This window comes from Diabrotica virgifera, chromosome 3 (genome assembly GCF_917563875.1).
Source record: "Diabrotica virgifera virgifera chromosome 3, PGI_DIABVI_V3a".
Lineage (NCBI taxonomy): Eukaryota > Metazoa > Arthropoda > Insecta > Coleoptera > Chrysomelidae > Diabrotica > Diabrotica virgifera.
This window is the reverse complement of record NC_065445.1, coordinates 209,344,937-209,368,283: the sequence shown is the minus strand read 5'-3', so window position 1 is coordinate 209,368,283 and position 23,347 is coordinate 209,344,937. Positions and strand designations below refer to the sequence as shown.

At 30.3% G+C, this 23,347-nt stretch overlaps 1 protein-coding gene across 1 annotated transcript in view; it reads left to right on the top strand.

Annotated features, from left to right (window-relative positions):
• Nucleotides 1–15,648: 15,648 nt before the first annotated feature.
• LOC114330047 (uncharacterized) overlaps nucleotides 15,649–23,347 on the top strand; it is a 164,503-nt gene continuing 156,804 nt past the window's right edge. Inside the window, exon 1 of the mRNA XM_028279345.2 lies at nucleotides 15,649–15,773. Coding sequence (XP_028135146.1) covers nucleotides 15,663–15,773 — 111 coding nt within the window. The 5' untranslated portion in view covers nucleotides 15,649–15,662. The remainder of the gene's footprint in view (nucleotides 15,774–23,347) is intronic.

The window sequence follows — 23,347 nt, the reverse complement described above, 5'->3', positions numbered from 1 at the left end:
GTCCCGTATCCTGTTCCGCAGAAAAATTGCTGTCTCGCAGCAAAATTCGCTGTCCGTCTTGCGAGACAAAGTTGTCCCGCATGCATCCCTAATTTATTATGAATGAAACTGTAAGAAGCAATTTTTATAGAGATAAACTGCATGCTTCACTTTGTAGAATTATTCTCATTGATATACAGTGCTAGTCAAAAGTCCGTACCCCCCCTCGTATCTTTTGAACGGTTATACTTATAATAGTGGAATTTGGAGGGAGGAAATAAACGGATATAGGCTTCTTAACTAGTCATGACAGGTGACGTAATAGTGACAGATGACGTTACAGCGCCACTATGACAGATAATTTTAAATGGGACCTTATGGCAAGTGATACCTCGTTTGAAAGGTATTGAAAATACTTATCCAGTCATACTAATTTTTTTGGGTTTAAGTTGATTTTGATTTTGGTGAATAAATTAAATAAATATATCATTGTAGTTTCGTATTTAACTAATAAAAATTCAAATGTCCGCCTATGGTTTTTTTGTCAAAAAAGTTGACGCTTTTCAGTTCTCTAGTAGTTTTTACGTCAACGTCAACCTTTTTGACAAGTAATCATAGGCGGAGGTTTGAATTTTTATTAATTAAATGCGAAACTACAATTTTATATTATTTCATTTATTCATCAAAATGAGCTTAAACTCAAACAAAATTAGTATGACTGAATAGGTATTTTCAATACCTTTCAAACGAGGTATCACTTGCCATAAGGTCCCATTTAAAATTATTTGTCATAGTGGCGCTGTAACGTCATCTGTCACTATTACGTCACCTGTCATGATTGGTTAAGAAGCCTACATCCGTTTATTTCCTCCCTCCTAATTTCACTATTATAAGTATAACCGTTCAAAAGATACGAGGGGGGGTACGGACTTTTGACTAGCACTGTATGTTCCTATACCATAACATTATTATTAAATATTTTATTCAATAATTATCAGTTTTTGAAACAGAACTATCGTAACTGTAGAAGAACTAAACGATTTAATTTAAAGCATGCGAAGACAGTTAGCCATAAAAGTAGAATGAATGCTTTGAGGTGTGATTGATAACCGTGAAATGACTTGCGTTCTCACTGAAAAAGCTTTTATTAATTGTAATTATCCAATCTTCGGATTAAATTAGTAAATAAAATAATCTTATTTTCTATTGACTTTTAGCTGACGGAAAAAGTTATTTTTTTTGTTAATCAATAAATCCATTAATACCTTTCTATTACATTTATTGATAATATATATATATATATATATATATATATATATATATATATATATATATCCTCTTAACATTGCGGACTCGGTATTAAGGTTTTGACCATACACAACGGACTCGAGCGATTTACGGCCTCAATATACGGAGTCCGTAATTTTTTTCATGTATTTCTTTTAACTGGTTGTCATTTTCTACCAAAGTTTTGTTGAATGAGAAACTAGAGACCTCTACCTACCAAACAAAAATGTTACAAATCTTGTTGGTGTCTTAGAATTCCTGTAAATCTTAAAACAAAATGAGTCCGTAACGTCGCTTATAGTTCAGCCATTTGCCGTTGGAGGTCGCTTTTATGTGTATATTCAATGTGTATATCCTTCATGTGTTAAACTATCATACGACATTATGGCCTCGACTTAGCTGGCAACACTGTTGCTCGACTATTGAATCATTCTATCCCGCATATTTTACAATCGTCTTGCTTACAGGTGATTTACTGGTATTGTTCATTTTTATGTGTTAGAAAATGTATTGAATTGCATTAGGTATATTTTATTTTATTAATAGTCATACGCGAGGATATTTTGTTTCACAGAAATTTTCCACAATTCTTTAAATTTTCATTAACACATGTATTAAGGTAGGTATGTATATATGTTTGTAATTCAGAATATAACTATCGCTGTTACATAAATAAAAATAAATATTGTTTTCGCCCATTCCAAAAAAATGTGAAAACGTTGAATTTATGCATGTCTGTCTGTCTGTCTATAAACACAACTTCTTCCCGTCATTAGACCAGATAGAAGGATAATAAATGAGGCTAAATGCAATGTTGAATGAAAGCTTATAACCTAAGGATGGTATTAATCAATCAATCAGCCAATCGCGTCCACTGCTGGACGTAGGCCTCCCTCAGTTCTTTACAGTATTCTCTACACTGGGCCTCTTGTAGCCAGTTTCCTGCAATGTCGTCGGTCCATCTAGTCGGTGGTCGTCCTCGGCTTCTTTTATAGTTTCTGTGCCTCCATTCCATGATTCGTTGTGTCCATCGTCCATCTTGTGTTCTAGCTAAGTGCCCTGCCCAGTTCCACTTAAGCGTCGTATCGTTTTCGATGACGTCTTGAACTCCTGATCTTTGCCTGATTTGTTGGTTTGTTATGTAATCTCGAAGGCTCACGTTCAGCATTGCACGTTCCTTGGCTCGTTGTGTGACTCTGATGTTATTTGCTGATTTTTGCGTCAGTGCTAAAGTCTCTGCTTCATAAGTTTGTACTGGCAAAACACATTGGTTATAAACCTTTCGCTTAATACACCTAGGAATTGAGCTTTTTAGAATATGGCTTACTTTGCAAAATGATGCCCATGTAAGGCCTAATCGCCTCTGTGTGGATAGTATTAAATGTGGTAAATTTGCCCTTGCACTTCCGGTTTTATAGTTACAACCGGAAGTACTGTTATAAAGTCACCGAAATAGTCCATGCGATATATTATTCGACGCACCTTAGCAAGATGAGAACAAATTAATATATACTTCCGGTTTCATGCCTGTCCGTCCGTCAGTCTGTCTGTCGGCGAATATAACTCCTCCGTTATTAAAATAAATAGTGACAAATGAGGTGTCGAATGGGAATTTCTAACCCAAAAATTTTATTAGAGGTATATTAGAAATTTGATTTCCGACTTCCGGTTTTACAGTTGAAACCGGAAATATTGTTTTAAAATCGAGGAAATAGTACAAGCGAAATATTAGTTGACAGGCCTTAGCAAGACGAAAACTAATATATACTTCCGGTTTCATGCATGTTTGTCCGTCCGTAAACACAACTTCTTCGTCATTATACTAGGTAGAATGACAAATGAGGTGTCAAAAGAAAGTTTATAACCAAGGAAGGTACTAAAGGGGGTAGAAATTTGACCAAGGATTTCTGGTTTTAGAAATGAAACCGAAAATACTGCTTTAACATCGTCAGAATAGTACAAGCGATATATTATTCGACGCGCCTTAGTAAGACGAGAACAAATATATATTTCCGGTTTCGTGACTGTCTGTCCGCGAATATAACTCTTCCGTTATTAATACCGATAGAATGACAAATGAGATATCGAATGAAAGCTTGTAACCCAAGGGTGGTATTAAAGATGAGAAATTTGACGCCCGACTTTCGGATTTAGAGTTGCAAGCGGAAGTACCATTTTAAAGTCACCTAAATAGTATAAGCGATATATTATTCGGCGTGCCTTAGCAAGATGAAAACAAATGTATATTTTTGATTCTTACATCATTTCCGATTAAATAATTCTAACCGGAAAGTGCCATATTATAGTTGCAGAAATAGTACATTGTGACATAGCAATCGAAGCTTATTGAAAAGTCGAGCATGAATTTTTAGTTCAGGTTTGGAAGTCAGTTCAGGTTAAACAGTTATGACCGAAAGTTTAGTAAAAATTACTCAAAATTAGTGAAATCGTATATCAATCGACGGACGCAAAGTTACACGAATAGTTCAAATATCGACTTCCGGTTCTACTTTCGGTCACTTTGGATAAAAACCTAGGATTTACGAATTCCAATTACTTGTTTTGAATAGTAAGAAGAATAATCGCAAAAACACTATTGGACAGATAAATGAGTACTGAGATTAGACACATATGCAGAATAAACAACATCAAAGAATGAGTGCAAAAAAGAAGAAGAGAATGGAATAGGCTTACCAGTAAAATGTAAGAAGACAGAATAGTTAGAATAATACGGGATAAATAGCATTTCAAAAAGAAGCACATATCTACAACGAAAGAGACGAGATGATAATATTTCATTTGAGTAGGAGGCACAGCCGAAGAAAAACAGGCATTTTGCCTATTAGGTAAATGACGGATTTGCTTGAAAATATGGATTTAGGTTCCTTTTCCCCTTTACTTCAGTTTTGGACGTGAGCCCAGGGTTGCTTTTACTTGAAGGGTGAAAGCCACCCCTTCTCAAAAATGGATAAACTGACTAATTCTAAGCAACTTTTGTTTTATTTGATCTTTTCACGTTTAAGATAATACTTTTTGAGTTATTTGCGAGTGAAACTGTCCATGTTTCAACAAAAAAAAAAAACACAAATTTATAGACGGTTTTTCACAAATAACTCAAAAAGTAAGTATTTTATCCAAAAAAATATTCTTAGCAAAAATGTAGCTTATAAAAACATGAAAAAATAGAATATGAATTAAGTCTGTAAACCCCGTAGAAGCAGAGTTATGAAAAGTAGGTTCTTAGTCGTCAAATTCCAAATTGAACATGTCAACGTTAAATAACCAAAAAATTAAGGACTTTTCAGGGAAAACTCATCAAAATTTTTTAAAAGTGTTTAATAAAAGCTTTGTTTTTGATTTTTATAACATTTTTAGCACCAAAATTAAGCAAGTGACGCGACGCTCAAAATAAAGTTGTTCCCTTTTAGTGGAGTCACTGAAGGTGGATATGAGCTATTACCTCCGATTTCGTTGAACCTCCATCGATTTGTATGAAAATTTGTGAGTAGTTAGAGGATATCTCAAGGAACAAAGGTGACATGGTGCCAACTTGCGCTTTTACCCTGGGGTGGATGTCACCCCTTCTCGGGGGTGAAAATTATTTTATTCAAAATAACCCCATAATTCGATAGAGGAACAAATTCTAAGCAACATTTGTTATATAAAGTTATTAAAATAAATGTAAACTTTTTGAGTTATTAAAGATCATAGATTTTAATTTTTCTTGAGAAAAATACATGTTTTTAACCGATTTTTCATCAATAGCTCAAAAACTATAAGATTTTACAAAAAAGTTACTATTACCAATATTGAAGCTAATAAAAAACGGAATAAACTCCTTACTAGAAAAACCTTTTAGTGTTAACTAAAAGTGAGTTATAGGTGATTGAATGTATATTTTTTTCGGCGAGTAAAAAATCTAAGTGTTCAAGCTGAAATAACGGAAAAATGATGCATTTTATAACATAAACTTATTAAACATTTGTCAAAGTACTTAAAAATATCTATCAAATGAGCCCCGAACATGTTGATGGCATTAAAATTTATGCTCCAAAATTTTTTCAAAATTTATCTTTTAAAAATGTTTCCAAAAAATGTTATGTTTTTTTTAATACCTCCGTCCACTTTTACGATATCATGTTCACCTAAAAACCGTTTGAAAGTTAGTTTGAAGGGCTATTTCACCACGTAAAACTTAATCTTTTATACCTCTTACTTTTTTAAAAATAAAAGGTTAATTCAAGATTTAAACGTTTCTATCTCGGCTATTTTTTACCCTATAGAAATAGTAAAATATTTGACAGAAAAAACTAAAATTTGGTTCTATATAATTTTTTACGTATTTTGATTATTTTTGGAGTTATTATCAAAAGAATATGAAAATTACAATAATTTGAAAAATTATGATTTTTTTAAATTATATCTTTTTTTCAAAAATATGCATTCTAAACCGGTCAAAATTATTGAAATCATTACTTATGCTAATATAAAGAAGTTCTTGTAAGGATTATTATAAATTTTAATTTTTGTGGAAATGGAATTTTTTTTGTGAATTCCAAGGGGTTCTCTTATTTTCATAATAACTTGCTTAATTTTGACGCTATTAACTTATTCTTAAGCTCATTTGATAGGTATTGCGAAGTACTTGGACAAATATTTAGCAGGTATATTTTATACATTGCATCGTTTTCCCGTTATTTAAGTTTGAATACTTAGATTTGACTACTCGTCGAAACATGTATGATCTTTAAGTTTCACCCACCGGTTCAAAGTGCTTATTTTTGAAAAGAAAGTGGTTACTGATAAAATAAAAAAAAACTTCGAAATGTTGAAAAAAAAATGCTTTTTTTAAAAATTATATTAAAAAGTGTTAGTCATAAGAAAGGAAAAATTTAGAAAAGTAAATAAAAGTTTTGAATTTTCTGCATATTTTCCCAAAAAGTGCTTCATTTTTTGGTTATTTCACGTTGAAATACTCGATTTGTAATTTGAGTCTACAGACTTCATGAATGTACCGTTTTCTATTTTTTATAAGCTATATATTTGCTAATATTATTTTTTTTCAAATTATTTAGTTGTTGAGTTATTTACGAAAAACCGTCTAAAATCGTGGTTCTTTTCGTTGAAAAATTAACATTTTCACTCACAAATAACTGAAAAGTATTAACTTAGAGCAAAAATTCTATAGCACAAGAGTTGCTTAAAATTAGCTAATTTATCCATTTCCGTACATTTTTTGAACGTACGTTTTTCGCCTACAAGATTTCAACTCCCAAGTAAAAGCAACCAATGGCACAAGTTCAGAAGTAAAGTTGAGTACTTATAAGAGGAACCTATATCCAAATTTTTGTGAAATTTTATCGCCGTATTTCACGTTAATTCATCGCCGTATTTCATTTTACTGACCTATATACAGGTTGTCCCGAAAAGATTGGTCATAAATTATACCACACATTCTGGAGTCAAAAATAGTTCGATTAAACCTAACTTACCTTAGTACAAATGTGCTCATAAAAAGTTACAGCCCTTTGAAGTTACAAAATGAAAATCGATTTTTTTCAATATATCGAAAACTATTAAAGATTTTTTATTGAAAGTGGACATGTATCATTCTTATGGCAGGATCATCTTAAAACAAAATTATAGTGAGATTTGTCCACCCCATAAAAATTTTATGGGGGTTTTGATCCCTTAAACGGCCCCCCAAACTTTTGTGTACGTTCCAATTAATTCATTATTAGTTAAACACAACGTTTTTAAAACGTTTTTTGCCTCTTAGTATTTTTTTGATAAGCGAGTTTTTATCGAGATGCGGCTTCTTTTTAATGTATTTACATAAATATTTTATGGGAGTTTTGTACCTTTAAACCCCCCAAATGTTTGTGTACGTTCCAAATAAACTATTATTGTGGTACCATTAGTTAAACACAGTGTTTTTAAAACTTTTTTGCCCTTAGTATTTTTTTGATAAGTCACCTTTTATCGAGATGTGGCTTCTTTTTTTAAAATATACCTAAAAATGTAAATTATAAATAGGTTATTAACAAATTTTCAGATTATTAACAGGTCTCTATAATCGTACTTAGACATATACAAATATGTGGTGGATTCGATAAATATTCAAAATATCTCGATAAACACTGGATTATCAAAAAAGTCTTAAGAGGCAAAAATTTTTTAAAAACAGTGTGTTTAACTAATGGTGCCACACTAATAATTGGAACGTACACAAAAGTTTGGGGGGTTTAGGGGAACAAACCCCCCATAAAATTTTTATGGGGTACACAAATTTTACTATATTTTTTATTTAAGATGCTGCTGCCATAAGAATGCAACATGTCCATTTTCAATGAAAAATCTCTAAGAGTTTTCGATATATGAAAAAAAATTTATTTTCATTTTGTAACTTCAAGGGGCTGTAACTTTTTTTGTGTGCTTTATTTATATAGGTAAGTGAATTTCAATCAACCTATTTTTGACCCCAGAATCTGTAGTATAATGTATGACCAATCTTTTTGGAACACCCTGTATAAAAAATAAATTTAATAAAAATTCAAGAAATTTGCTTTCTAGGTGTATATTAACTACGAATCTAATTATATTCTATATTACCTAATTATCTAATATAAAGTTAGATTCTATATATTTATGTATTATCGTTGAGAAATTAAACGAATGAACAACGTGAAATATTAAAAAAGTATTACATTGACCCAACCAAAATTATTATATTTCTTTCAATACAAATTATCGTGTTCAGATTATTTTTAGAAGTCATTAAAATATTTTACCAGTAAAGTTATAAGCGTTTGTTTAAAAATACAGACTATTAAATTATTATACTTTTGTCGATTTTAAAACCATATGTTCCGATTTCATGTATCCCATTACTTAAACAATCGCGAAATAGGAAATAACTTCGTTGAAATCACAAAGGGGAAACCCCAAATTATCTAAATACGCAGTGAGCGAATTGACAACACTGTTTGAGTCTATAATGTTGTGTATATGAGGCCGCAACACCACAATACTGTTTAAAATTATACTCATGAGGCTGCAAAAGTAAGAAATCGTAATGAGTTTATAATGATAACGGAACCAAAAAGACAAGTATATATTAATTTTCATCTTATCAAAATAGAAATTTGGGCATTAAGAATGTCTTGTCACTAGATTCAATATATTCGATAATTAAAATATTATATACACCTCTAAATAGGAGAGGCTGTACGGTTGCGGTATGGATTGAGTCCTTAAGAATAGTAGGATGTAAATATATACATATATATATATATATATATATATATATATATATATATATATATATATATATATACAATGCTTATTTAATTTTGATACTTCTTCTATAATACTTTTTTTCCATGGTTGTCTATTTTGGGTCAATTGTCTAATCTCATTTCATTGCAGGCCTCTCTTCTCTGCTTCTTCACTGACCTGATTCTCCGATCTGATTCCGTCCTTATTTTATATTCTAAGGATTTTACTCGTCGATTATTAGGGGAGTGCATATAGATTTTCACTTCGGAAAAAATCAAACAAGATATAACTTTTTGTAATTTCATTAAGAAATGTTTTTTTAACAACACATCAAAAAGTTCGACTCGAGAAGTGGGTGCTTAATTTTTTTTTAAACAAATGAACTACGAAATTAGATGTTTTTTTAAATAACTCCGAAAATATATATTTTAGAAAAAAACTGAATTGACCATTGAAAAACTCAGAAAATTTTACAAAAAAATCCTTATATAAAGAATTTTCTAAAATTAAATCTGTATCTTCTATAATTTTTTATTTATAACGCTAAAGTCACCCTTCTCACAAACATTGGAGCACTGTAAACTAGCGTACGGCGAAGTGCACGGTTGAGTTATTTTAATGTAATTCTTTAACTAGTGGATCAAATGAAATTTTACAAATTAAACATGAAAGAAGAATAATTAAGCTATCTTATGGTTAGAATACAAAGAAATAAAATGTATGGGCATAAGTACGGTGGGGGCGGAAAATGAGCCTTACATGAATTTTGTTTAAAAATGATTTAAATGTGTAACTATAGTCGGTTCGCTAAATTCAGACATAACTGGCTAGTGATTTTAGTCGGTATTTTTTTTTTGTTTTTTGCCAATTATGGCAAAATTGGCAAAATTATTAACTAGTTAGTAATTATTAACTATTTAGTAATTCTTTTTTGTCAATTTTAATAAATTGGCAAAATTACTTACTAAACTTGCTACCCAGTTGTGTCTGAGTTTAGCGAACCGACTATAATACAATTTTTCTTATAAAACTTTCAATTTTGCACAACACACGTTTCAAGCATTTTACTAAATGGTGTTTCATTCAAAAAAAATCTCAAATATTTAATTCAAATGATATGACGTCTCAAAAAATGTAACTATTGAAATCTTCGTAGTTTTATAGAATAACCACCATTTTAGGACGGTATTACTCAAGTTTGAACAGATTTACTAATTACAGTTTTATAAGTGCTTTTTTAAAGCTTAGGATGTAATCTTTAAAATGCACTAAATTATTTTTAGGCTATTGATTATGTACTATAGAAAGGAACTACAACGTTAACGGGGTTTTATTATTTCATATGGTCAATGAATCTCTATATATGAAAAAACCGCAGAGTGCTACCATTTAAAGGGGTGCGTTTTTGAGAAATGGGTGAATTAGTCCCTGGGCACAGGTTACATTAGGGTGAGTTCTATGTACTTTTGGTACAAACACGTCTACATAAAAATTGTTCCTGGTTAAATTTTCTATCTAAATATCACTTTTAAAGTCAATAATACTGTTTTTTACAAAAATATATTCAAAAGAAAAAGCACAAAGAAACCCAAAAGAAAGAAATTTTGTTTTTTGTCCCATAACTCTTGTCCACGGGGATATAGGTATAGACATTGCTTCACAGAAAAAAAACTTACGTATTTTCTCTTTAAAATTTTGTTTGGTAGAGGTCATTAGGATTTACAATTTTCGAAATATGATTTTTCAAAGTTCGCCACTCACAGCAATTTTGGGCAATTTTCCTTGTTATTTCACAAATCTTGTTCTGTAACTTTTTTCTACGTAACTTTAGGCATATGCAATGGTACATGTAAGAGGAACAGAAATCAATTACCTTTAAAATGTTCTACTGTATAATGTTGTACGACTTCTTTTAACGAGGTTATCTTTTTCAAGACTTTTAACGAGTTTTTATATTTTTTACGATTATTTTTTAAATTTCCCATTATAACTTTTTTTTCTATATGGTATATATTATATTATAATAAAAAAGAAAGCTTATTCTGTTTACTTTAAAATGGTGTATGTATTATAAAAAATTCTAGGGTTATTTTTGAATAAGATATGCTTTTTGAAAAAAAGTACTTGCAACGATTTTTGATTTTAGGATTATTTTTTAAATTCCTCATTATAAGATTGAATCTTATTTTTTATAGGTAATACTTTATATCCACTTGACTCGGTCGGGAAAACTTGAAAATATGGATTAATTCCAATATTTACTGTCAAAGCTCCTGCACCTTTCAAGCTTTGCTTGAAAAAATAGCATGTAAATGTACCAAAGGAGGTACAAAAAACTGCGGTTGTAGGAAGATAGGAATTAGTTGTTCAATATTCTGCAAAGAGTGCATGTGCATGGGTACTAATTGTGGGAACTCTAAGATAACTGAGGTGTCAGAGGAAGATACGAATTAGTTGTTCAATATTCTGCAAAGGATGCATGTGCATGGGTACTAATTTTGGGAACTCTAAGATAACTGAGGTGTCAGAGGAAGATATTGAAATTAATGCTAACGAAGAGATGGACTTTAATTTTGAAAATTTTTTAAATGTCAACGTTTAAATAATTTTAACTAAAGTGATGTTTTTTAAGACTAATGTTTATGTAATTTTTGTAAAAGAAATAATTTTAAATAATACAGGTAAAAAAATATCAAAGAATCACTCGGTTTCCATTATGTATTTAAATATAGTTGATACACCATTTTAAAGAACAGAAAGTAAGCCCTCTTTGTTGCGCAATATATAGATAGTATATTCATGTACAAGAAAAAAAAAGTTATAATGAGAAATTTCAAAAATAATCGTAAAAAATGTAAAAAATAATCTTTTTTTATATCAGGTATTATATAATATATAATATATTATATAATAATTTTGTTTAATTTTTTTATTATATTATAAAAAAATCGTTAAAAGTATAAAACCTTGAAAAACCATAATCTCTTTAAAAAAAGTCGTACAACGTTATAGAGTAGACCATTTTAAAGGTAATTGATTTCTATTCCTATTACGTGTACCATCGCATATACCTAAAGTTACGTAGAAAAAAGTTACAGAACAATATTTGCAACATAACAAGCAAAATTACCCAAAATTGCTGTGAGTGGCGAAATTTGAAAAATCATATTTCGAAAACTGTAAATCCTAATGACCTATACTAAACATCATTTTAAAGAGAAAATATGTAAGTTTTTTTTCTGTGAAGCAATGTCTATACCTATATCTCCGTGGACAAAAGTTATGGGACAAAAAACAAAATTTCTTTCTTTTGGGTTTCTTTGTGCTTCTTCTTTTGAATATATTTTTGTAAAAAAAAGTATCTTTGACTTTAAAACGTTATATTTAGATAGGAAATTTAACCAGAAACAATTTTTATGTAGACGTATTTGTACCAAAAGTGCATAGAACTCACCCTAATGTAACCTGTGCCCAGGGACTAATTCACCCATTTCTCAAAAACGCACCCCTTTCAATGGTAGCACTCCGCGGTTTTTTCATATATAGATGTCCATTGACCATATCAAATAATAAAACCCCGTTAACGTTGTAGTTCCTTTTAGCTATCTTATTTTGAATATAATCAATAGCCTATATATAGCTTATACCAACTTAGAAAAATTGGTATACGTAGGATACCAAGCGATAAGATAATAAATAGGATTCCGCATCCGCAACCCACACTCTAAAAACCTAAGTAACTCGTACGATAGAAAAAATTGATGTACAATTTTAGGTAAATTATCAGTAGTAATTGCACAAGAGCTCTAAAATTATCGAATTTTTCCCGTATGACACTTTGACAGTTTTAATTTCACGACCCGAAGGTTAGTGAAATTATGTCAAAGTGTCACGAGGGCAAAAATTCGATAATAATTTTAGAGATCGAGTGCAATTTGTTGCGATTATTTCATGAATAAAACTGTTCAAAACCAAAATTTTATTGTAATTTATTTATGTAAGTACAAATTAGTACAATTAAACACACAGTTGTTATAAATATTTGACGGTTGAAAGTCATCACTTTTATAATTTTTAAAACATTAATTGTCATTAATGTCACCGAATGTATTTTTTCCTAACAACGAAGGGCATTTGACATAATATACTTGACGACGGGATATTATCAAAAATTATCAGTTTAATTTTTTTATTTCTGTAACTTTCTATTGGTCAGAATTTCCTATGAATGAAATAATCATGGCAATAAAGAAATATGCAGCTACAAAAAAGAAGAACAAGAACAAGAAACAAAATATATATACGAAAAAGCATGTATGGGGTGCATTTGCAGCCTGCTTGGTTTTATAAGGGTTAATGTTATAAAATAGGCGAAAACAACAAATTTTATCGTTATAAAATGGATGAAAACAATATCATCTCTGGCCGCACAGCTCGTTTTGAGCATAAGTTAATAATAATCATGGATGACTTGCTATTAATGAGGCTGCTATCAGGTCAAGAGTCTCAAGAGATCGGTAAGTCAGATTGGTAGGTCAGTAAGGTGTATGTCTTCGAGTTTCTATTTGTGTATCTGTTAATATGATGTTATCTGGTCAATATGATCCTTATGGTTAATTATGCGTTAAATTATATTTGCTGAAAATGTATAATGGCAATAATCTTACGTGTACTGTATATTCAAATTGGCAACGCACTCCAGTTCAAGTATGGCCAACTGTAAAAATTAGTGCTATTCATCTTTTAGTTCTCGTTAACTACTAAGCAATTTTTGGTACGACAGAAATAGATTGGCCACACTGATATGGCTTTTAATGACATATCAGAGAAATTTTATCACCCCGTGCTAAAACTTTTTTTTTCTACAACCACTATTCAAAGTGCACTTTTCTGCACGGTTTTATGTTAGCAAACTTGATATTTTCTCACAGTATAAGATATTTGACATTAGTGTGCAGAAAAGTGACGTTTCTGTGCCGCAAAGTGACGTTTCTGTGCCGCAAAGTTCTTTTCTGCACAGTTGACTACCTCATTCTGAGTAACGTTATATTCTGTTTACATCCGTGGTTAAACTTTAGACAAATATATAACCTATAAGACAATTATTATATTTAACTATAGCATAGAAACTAAATTATGGATGTTACAACTGTTTTATTTTACAATTTTATTCTTATTAAACATTTTATAATTATCAAATAACCAATAAGGATTTAGCAACCTGTGCAAGAGACGTCGAATGAAGTAGGTTTTGTGTAAATCCGTGACTGCATAAATATAATGTCAATAATGTGTAATAATTGTTTAAAAAACAAATTAAGGCAGTGCATTAATTTTTTAACTGATTTCGGTGCAATTTATTTAGGTATAAGGAATTTAAATTGATTAGTAGGTATTAATTAAATACAGTTTAAAATTTATCACATAGGTACCTATTATAAATTATAATTAATCGTCGTTTGGAAATTGTGATTTTTATTTTTAGGAAAAACTGTGCTTGTAGAAAAAGTATAGTGTGAAACACGTGCAGAAAGGTAATTTCTCCCTCGTTTGAATTGCGACACTCGCTTGCGCTCGTACCGCAACTTTTCAAACTCGTGAGAAATTAATACCTTTCTGCACTTGTTGCACAATATACTATTTTCTACGAGCGTGCAAAAATGTCTACTTTCGCGCACGCATTTTAGTTTAGAAAGTTTCACTTTTCCGCACGCGTGTTAATGTAGATATGTTAATATGGCCTTAAAGTAATTATAATACATGCAATAAACTAATATTTAGATATTATTTACTAATTTATTTCAAATATATCTTATTGTGTTCCTGTTTTAATGAAATTAACGCGACAATTCGATGAAATAAAATTATTTTGACATAATATTCGAAAGTCAAATCGGTAGACAATAACAGTCGTTTTGAATCATCGTCATGGAAACCAAGATCGTCGTCATGCTAACTAATTATATTGAAAGTTTGGTTTTGACAACCTTGTCAAAGAATTAATTTGTGTATGTATTTTCATATTAATTAAATTTATTAATTAAGATTTTGTAATTTTTTAAAGACTCTTAGAAAAAATATTGTTCCTAACTCTTTCAGAAAGTCTCTTTTCCGCACTCGACTGCTTGCCGAACTCCCGCTTCGCGTCGTACGGCAAACTGCAGTCGCGTGCGGAAAAGAATTACTTTCTGCACTTGTTAGGAAAATAACTAGTTTGATGAAAAAGTTATTACTTGGCTATGGTAATACCTATAGCAAATGATGATAAATATTAGCTTTTAAAAACTTAATTGATTCGGAACGATTTCAGTATCTACGTACCTATAATTTTATTTGGGAATTGTATAATAAGACAAAATAAATAAATTAGCCACTAGTGGTAAAAGACAATGAATTTGGTAATTTCAGGTTACTTAATCGAATAGATGTTTTGCTATTCCACCAAAAAATAATGAAGTACCTATTATCGATATCGGTTTAAATTCAACATTTTATGTATTGGTTAAAGCAATTAAGAGAACACAAGTTTCTATTATATACCGATGAGAAAATACGGTATATAAAACTAAATTACGATACATATATTTTTTATGTTTGTAATATATGAATTCGAGACGGGGTCCGGACAAATAATCCCCGGACAAATAATCCCGGACAAAAAATCCCTACAAAATATGCCTGGACAAAAAATCCCCGGACAAAAAATCCCCACAAAAAATCCCGGATAAAGAATCTCCACAAATTTTTTTGGAAAAAATATCCCCACAATAAATCCCGCAAAAAAAATCCCCAAGAAACATTTGCTGCGGAATAGTTCTATGCCGAAAACTTTAAATTTTACATGACAAAAAAATGTGAGTTTCTTTCAAAAATCTTTCTCAGCTGCTCGGAGGGAGGACAGATGGGGGAAGGTCTGTAGGACGGCCTAGAAAAAGGTGGAAAGATGCAGAGATCTGAAAAAAATGGGAGTGAGACAATTGGAAATAGTGGCACATCTCTTTTGGGGGAATGAACCAACACAAATTTGGATCTATTGTCAAATATAGAATTGGTGCTAAAACGTTTGGCATTTAATTTAAATCTACGTTGTTCTACGAGGGCCACAACTATTTACTTAAATGAAGAGTTTGACGGTACACCTATCGATAATCCAACTCTTACTATTAAACTTAAGTTCTGATAGTGATGGATTTATTTTTGTGAAAGTTGTTTTTAAACAAAAAATAAAGGTAAGCTATATTTAATTCAATTAGTAATATAGTATGAGTGAATATAAACATACCACAAAACCTTGGTGATCTTGGTATGATCATCAGGTGATATCTCACTAAAACCTTCGTATGTTGACTATATTTTGTGATTATGAAAAACAGTCCTTTCATTACTATTAGTATACCTTTTACAATATTTTGAACCAATGAAATATTTTAATGAAAGGTAATTGACAATAACCTACACTTTATTTTAACTAATAGGGAACTTGCTGATTTTTGTTTTAATACATACTCGTAATAAGGTTCAGTTTTGTTAAAAAATAAGATTTCCAAAATTTCACTCCTAACAACCTCGTAATAACTAACATAAAAGTAAATAATTTAAAATCTTCGGTGTATTTAAATCATTTCAAACGATCGAAAAAGCGCGCGAACCCTAGTGACGTCATATCATAATATTTTGGAATGACATTTCTCCTGTCTCATATAAAAGTATATACCATTTTGTTTTATTTGGAGTTTAATAAAATTTCTGAAGAGATCGTATTGAATTGTGTGCGTGTTTACTATGAAAAATACAAGTAAACAATATAAGTATTGTTTAGTATCATTGCAGTGGCGTACTGATAAACCAGCGGGCCCTGGTTCCAGTTGGGATGCGGGCCCGCCCTCCCAATAAAAACGCACATTGTATATGAAAAATTTTTAATAAACATTAAATATAAATCATCATAATATATCAGAAAATATATCATATATTTATAAAAACTCAAGCTCATTATAGTCCATTTACTCACGGTTCTCGCTGTAGAACCGCTCGGATTAAGATGAAATTTGGCATACCCGTAGCTAAAAGTCAAACAAAAAAAAAGTGGTACCTATTTTGCCCTGGGGGTGACATACACCCCTTCTCGGGGAGTGAAAAACATACGTTGAAGATAAGTCCGGAATTGGATAACGTGACTAATTCTTAATTAAACACTTAAATATTATTGGTGATACTTCTTCTTTACGTGCCATCTCCGCGACGAAGGTTGGAAATCATCATTGCTATTCTAACTTTTGACACTACAGCCCGAAAGAGTTCAGTTGAGCTGCATCCAAACGATTCTCTTAGATTTCTCAGCCAGGACTTTTTTCTTCTACCTATGCTGCTCCACGATACACAGAGAACCGGTATGCCGATTGTCGTCGCTAAATTTGGTTCGGCCGCGCAGCACGTCACGTGGGAACCTAACAGATATTTGCTTATTGTTTGGATGCATTATTTCGTATGTGGTGGCGTTAAAAGTGAATAGATTGAGGCGGTTTTAAAATATTAAGCTGTTAACGATTGAGGTAATTCTATATTATTTTAGTTACAAATTGTTGTTTATTAGCATAACTGTGTATTTTTAAAACTATTATAATATAACTATTAGTTTTATAGTCATTTATTAAAACCGAGACTATAATGCCATTTGAGGTGATATTATGCATGTGCAAAACACGAACATATATTAGAATGAGGGATATTAACAGAAAAATAAGTTTTAAAAACTGCCAGAGAGCACTTGACAAAAAGATATCTAAATTTTCTAATTTTAAAAAATGATTTAATTTATAGATACTAATTCTAATATTATTAATAAAACTTTACCCGCAAATTTGTTTTTTTATTATAATATTACATCCACATAATATGTATTAAGAATATACATAATTGATTTAAAGTTAAACCAGGTTAGGAATCTAAAAAAGTGCGAACATTTTATACATTCATATACAGAGTGGGCCAAGGAAAACAGCCCACCTCGATATTTCGAAGTATTTATTAGATTTTAAGGAAATGAAGAAACAGGTCGATTTTTTATATACATTTTAACATACAGAGGGATACATTTTTACGGTACATACATCTGTCATTTGTCAACCCCTTCCTTCTATTTCCACCACCCCTTATTTTTAAATAGGGAATACGGGTCGTGTGCTACCTCATTTGAAAGGTTATTCAATTCTCTATTCAGTAATATTAACATTATATAATTGTTTATACAGGGTGTCCAAGAAAAATTATTTTGAATTAAATTAATTGACACAAAAAGAAGAATGTATGCGATTTATATAAATCAAAATACATTCTACTGCTGACAGAAAACAGAGAAAAATGTTTATTTGACAAATAAATATTGTTTTTCGTTTAAATTTAATATTCAACCTACCAAGAGGCAGATGGGTGGCAGCTTGAATATTGAAATTAGGCGAAGAGCAATGTTTATTTATCAAAAAATATTTTTTTCTGTTTTGTGACAGCAGTAGGATGTATTTTGAAATAAATATATTAGATATTTACATTCTTCTTTTTGTGTCAATTAATTTGATTAAAATATTTTTTCTTGAACCCCCTGTATAAATAATTATGTTAATGTTTATATTACTGAATAGAGAATCGAGTAACCTTTTAAACCTATTATTTAAACCTATTATATAAATTTGAAAGTCATCAAGTAATTGGTTGTAAGTACTTCATCTAAAACTTAAAATTTCTTAATTAATTTGTGGTAAAGTTTTTATTTTTAGTCAAATATTTTTCAACAATTTAGAATAACAGTAAGTAGACATAGTTTTATAAACATTTTTACAGACCCAGAAGTAAAGTGAATGTGTATATTATTTCTGTTTTATTTTTTTAATATACTATGGTAAATGTATATTGGACAACAGATACCTAAAATCTTTATTTTTCAATGGAAATTCATGTTTCAATTAAATGCATATTGGAAAATGACAGTAAAAAGCATATACAATACAGTTTCTTATTTAAAAAGCGATGATAGGTACATAATTTTAAAATTCGAACAATATTACCGCTTCATTTAGTATTACCGGATGAAAATTAAGGTTCCCATATGACGTCACGCGTTCGCCTTCCATGCGTGCGAACATACCGGTTCTCTGTGTACCGTGTGCTGCTCCTTCTTTTAATCTTTCTCTGCATTATTAATTTTAGGAGTTCATATCTGTCACCACGTGTTATATGAAACAAGTATTGCTAATACCAAAAATCTCAACTGGTAAAAAAATGTATGTTTTACTATTGTGAATATTTTGGTTTTTGTTTGTATTTTGTTTTCCTGAAGACAAAAATTTTGTTATAGAAGATATGGCTGTGCAAAATTTGCATACACTCGTGATAAGTGACTCGTTGAAGCCCATTTAACTACAGCTTTTTCAAAAATAAACACTTTAAACCAACGAATCTTACATATTATCTTATAAACAATACATGAGTAAAATAATTTGTGAAGTGGTAACGATTAATTTCATTTCGAATGCTAATTAGAGGGTGATTTTCACGGCTTTTTTTACCAACCATAAAAGAGATACCAATATCATTTTGATCGTAACTTACTTACTTCTAATGTTAGAAATAAGAAAAAAACAATGGACTATTAAAACAGTAAGTTAATATTAATTCTATCGTTCTTCGTACTGACATGACTGAACATTTTACGCCAGCCGTTTTAATAAATAATGAAACTGAAAAATATCCAGTCATAATTATTAAAAACCTTAATATCGGACAACTAAAACAGCTTCTAAAAAATGAATATTGGAATGAAGTTTATATTAACAAAATAGATTCTCAAATTGCAAATGATATAATATACAAATTTATAAATAAGTTAAATAGTTACATACAAACCTCTAGGAAGATAAAACGGTTAAATGAAAAAATATCAAAAAAAATCTTGGACAACGGCGGGATTAATATCTTTTATCAAACGACGAGATTTTCTTAAAAAGAAATTAGTGTTTATATTTATCCTTATTATAGTTACCACTATATATTGTCTATATTTAGAATTTAACTTCAGAACTACCTAAAAGTGCAGGCTGAAGGATGCGGGTGCTATAAACACGAGTATTGAACATCGAGCAAATTGTATTGGGATTATTTTTATGACCGTATAAAACTTACATTTTTATCTATTGCCGACTTTCTGCGACTGTAGTTTACCTAAAACTTATTCATAATTATTGTACATATAAATAAATACAAGTGTTTGAGTTATCACCTGTAGGCATTACCGGCGGTGATAATAGTCTTTAAAAGTGTAGAAACAAGGGCTTCGGAGCAGATAAAACGAGTAAGGAACCTTACAAAAGTATTTCATAAATTTTGTTTTTAGTTTTTTTGATGAATAGATATTCTTCGTGTTTATTATTAATATCAGTACACCTACAAAAATTAAAATTTATTTAGCGGTTAGTCCTAGTCTGTACTTGTGTAGTAGTTTAGAATGTTCCCATCAAATTAGAACTAAAACTAATAAATATTTTTGAAAAATTTAAAAGCAGAATGAAATATTACATTATTACCGAGAGCCAAAAATCCTTGAAAACTTCTATAATGTTTATTTTAATAAGTTACGGGGGTGAAAAAAAAGAGAAAATTCAGTGTGATTTTTAATTTCAAATATCTCATTCAGATGAAACTTTTTGTTTATTCTAAGGGAGTTTCGGCCCTCGGTAATAATGTAATCTTTCATTCTGCATTTAAATATTTCACAAATATATATTTATTTTTTCAGGATTCGAAAAAAATTAATTCATAATTTGAAAGGATTGGCCCGAAATTTTGTGCATACTATTATTTATACAGGGTGTTTCATTGGGAAATGGAAATACTTTAATGGCGAATAGAGGTCACCGAGGCCGTTCTAGGTACACTAAATTTTTTGCCCTACCGACTTTTATATCCGAGTTACAGGGTGTTTTATAGATTTTGCTTATTTCTTTCCTAAGCCATAACTTTAGAACCACCCTGTATATTTGTTTAATATTTGGTACATATGTCTCATTCAAAACCCAAACGACGGGCATACTAATCACAAGAAAAATCCAGGTCCGGATTAACAAAAAATTATAAAGTAATTGTAACCTTAAAACAACACCCTGTATATTGAAATTTTGAAAATCTGTTTGCATATTTTAAAAGAGCACAAAAAACTAAGTCTAATGGTTTTCTTCGATTTTTCGGCCAGACAATTTTTTGACTTTAATTTTGAAATTATATTGAATTTTTTAAGAACTCATCATTAAAAAGCAGATATTATTAACTTTTAATTATAAATTATTAAAGTTATTAAATAAATCCTCATTTTAAAATAAATCAATACTTATTTACCACATTGTAAAGACCCAATTATTAATCACAAGAAAAATCCAGGTCCGGATTAACAAAAAAACATAAAGTAATTGTGACCTTGAAACAACACCCTGTATATTGACAATTTCAAAAACTATTTGCACATTTGAAAAGACCACAAAAATTCGAGTTTACCGGTTCACTTTTATCTTTTGTGCAAAAATTTGTTAACTTTAATTTTGAAATTAAATATATTCAAATTTTTAAGAACCCTGAAATTAATAAGCAGGTTTTTAAAGCACTTTTAATAATAAGTTAATGAATAAATACTAATTTTAAAAATAATCAGTTATTATTTACTACGTTAGACGAACTTAGTTTAGAGAGCACGAAAAACTAGGTTTAATGTCCCGCTTTAATTTTTTTGTGCAGACAATTTAATGACATTACTTTTGAAATTATGTACCGGGTGTCCCAATAAGAATGGCTCTCGGCCATATCTCAGGAACCGTTTATAGTAGAGCTTTGAAATAAAAAATTTTATAACAAAAGTTGCCTCAGGAAAAGCCTGGAAATTATTTTCATAATTATGGGTCCACCGCTAGAGGGCGTAATTGAATATCAAAAATAAAAAAATCAAAATTTTACAAAATTTTCCTAATGAAGGGGCACTGGAAATCCGATGATTGTATTCTTCATCAAATTCTGCGCATATTTAATTTAACAAGTTTAACTCTACCTTTGCAAATAAGAGGTGGGGGTGAGTGGGAACCTTGTTATGAAAAAATGGTTGTAAGTCCGGTTCTGCTAAATCAAATTTTGAAAACTGGGTCTTGTTGAAGACAGATCTTTTTCTTCAATGTAAGCGTGATAATTTTGAACCATCCTAATAAGTAATAAGCCAGCTGGGAGGCGTTATTTACTTTTTTTCAGAAATCTAGTTTTCTTTGGAAAATATTAAATACAAGTATGCATTTTTAATCATACTTTATAAAATTAGATTAAATTAGCAATAGAATAGCGAAAACCGCATGTCGATACCTTTTTTCTATCTCAAGATATCTCGAGAAACGTGTAAATTTTATACATAACTGTTACTATCACCGGTAAGCTAAGTTAAGGAAAAGTAGTGTGCTGTGGAAAAAAACAAAATAACATTTTCCAGATGTCAACGTATAAAAATATAATTAATTAAAACAACAATATAAAGAGAGACAATACTATTAAAATTAAATATAACACAGAACAAAAAGAACTACTTAGTGACGACCTAAATATTCAAATTGTTGCCCACCATACACTACTCTAGGATACATTATCCAGAGAATACTAAACGCCATTCAAAGCATATCGAAAGCAGAAATTGAGACTGCTGTTTAATCTACTCTTGAAAGAGTAAATGTTTGCAACGAAAATGATGGGCAAAAATTTGAACGTTTATGTCATCACTAAATAGTTGTTTTTATTTCTTTGTAATAGGGCTTTTCAACGCTTTTCATTTGTTTCGAGCCTCTGTCATATGTCGTATAATCCGTGTATAATATTAATATACGAGATATGAACGAGGCTCGAAACAAATGAGAAGCGTTGAAAAGACCTAATATACGTTGATAGCTGGAAAATGTTTCTTTGTTGTTTCCATAGCACACTACTTTTAATTAATTTCGTTTACCGGTGACAGTAACAGTTATGTTTTTAAATTTACATGTTTTGTAAGATATCTCGAGATAGAAAAAAGGTATTAACATGCAGTTTTCGCTATTCTGTTGCTAATTTTGTCTAATTTTGTAATATGGTATTAAAAATGCATGTTTGTATTTAATATTTTCCAAGGAACACTAGATTTCTGAAAAAAATTAAATAACGCCTTCTAGCTGGCATATTACTCAGTAAGTTGGTTGAAAATCATAACTTTTACATTGACGAAAAAGACCTGTCTTCAACAAGACCAAGTTTGCAAAATTTGATTAAGCAGAACCGGACTCACAGCCAGTTTTTCATAACAAGGTTCCCACTCACCCCCACCTCTTATTTCCAAAGGTAGACCTAAACTTGTCAAATCAAATATGCGTAGAATTTTATGAAGAATACGACGATCGGATTTCCAGTGCCACTTCATTAGGAAAATTTTGTAAAATTTAGATTTTTTAATTTTTGATATTCAATTACGCCCTCTAGCGGTGATCCCACAATTATGAAAATAATTTCCAGGCTTTTCCTGAGGCAACTTTTGTTGTCAATGTAAAATTTTTTATTTCAAAGCTCTACTATAAAGGGTTCCTGAGATATGGCCGAGAGCCATTCTTATTGGGACACCCGGTACAATATCGAAATTTTTATTATGAATTCCCAGAGTTCTTAAAAATTTCGACATAATTTCAAAATTAAATTGTGCGAACAAATTTTGAAAATTTCAATATACAGGGTGTTGTTTCAAGATCACAATTACTTTATGTTT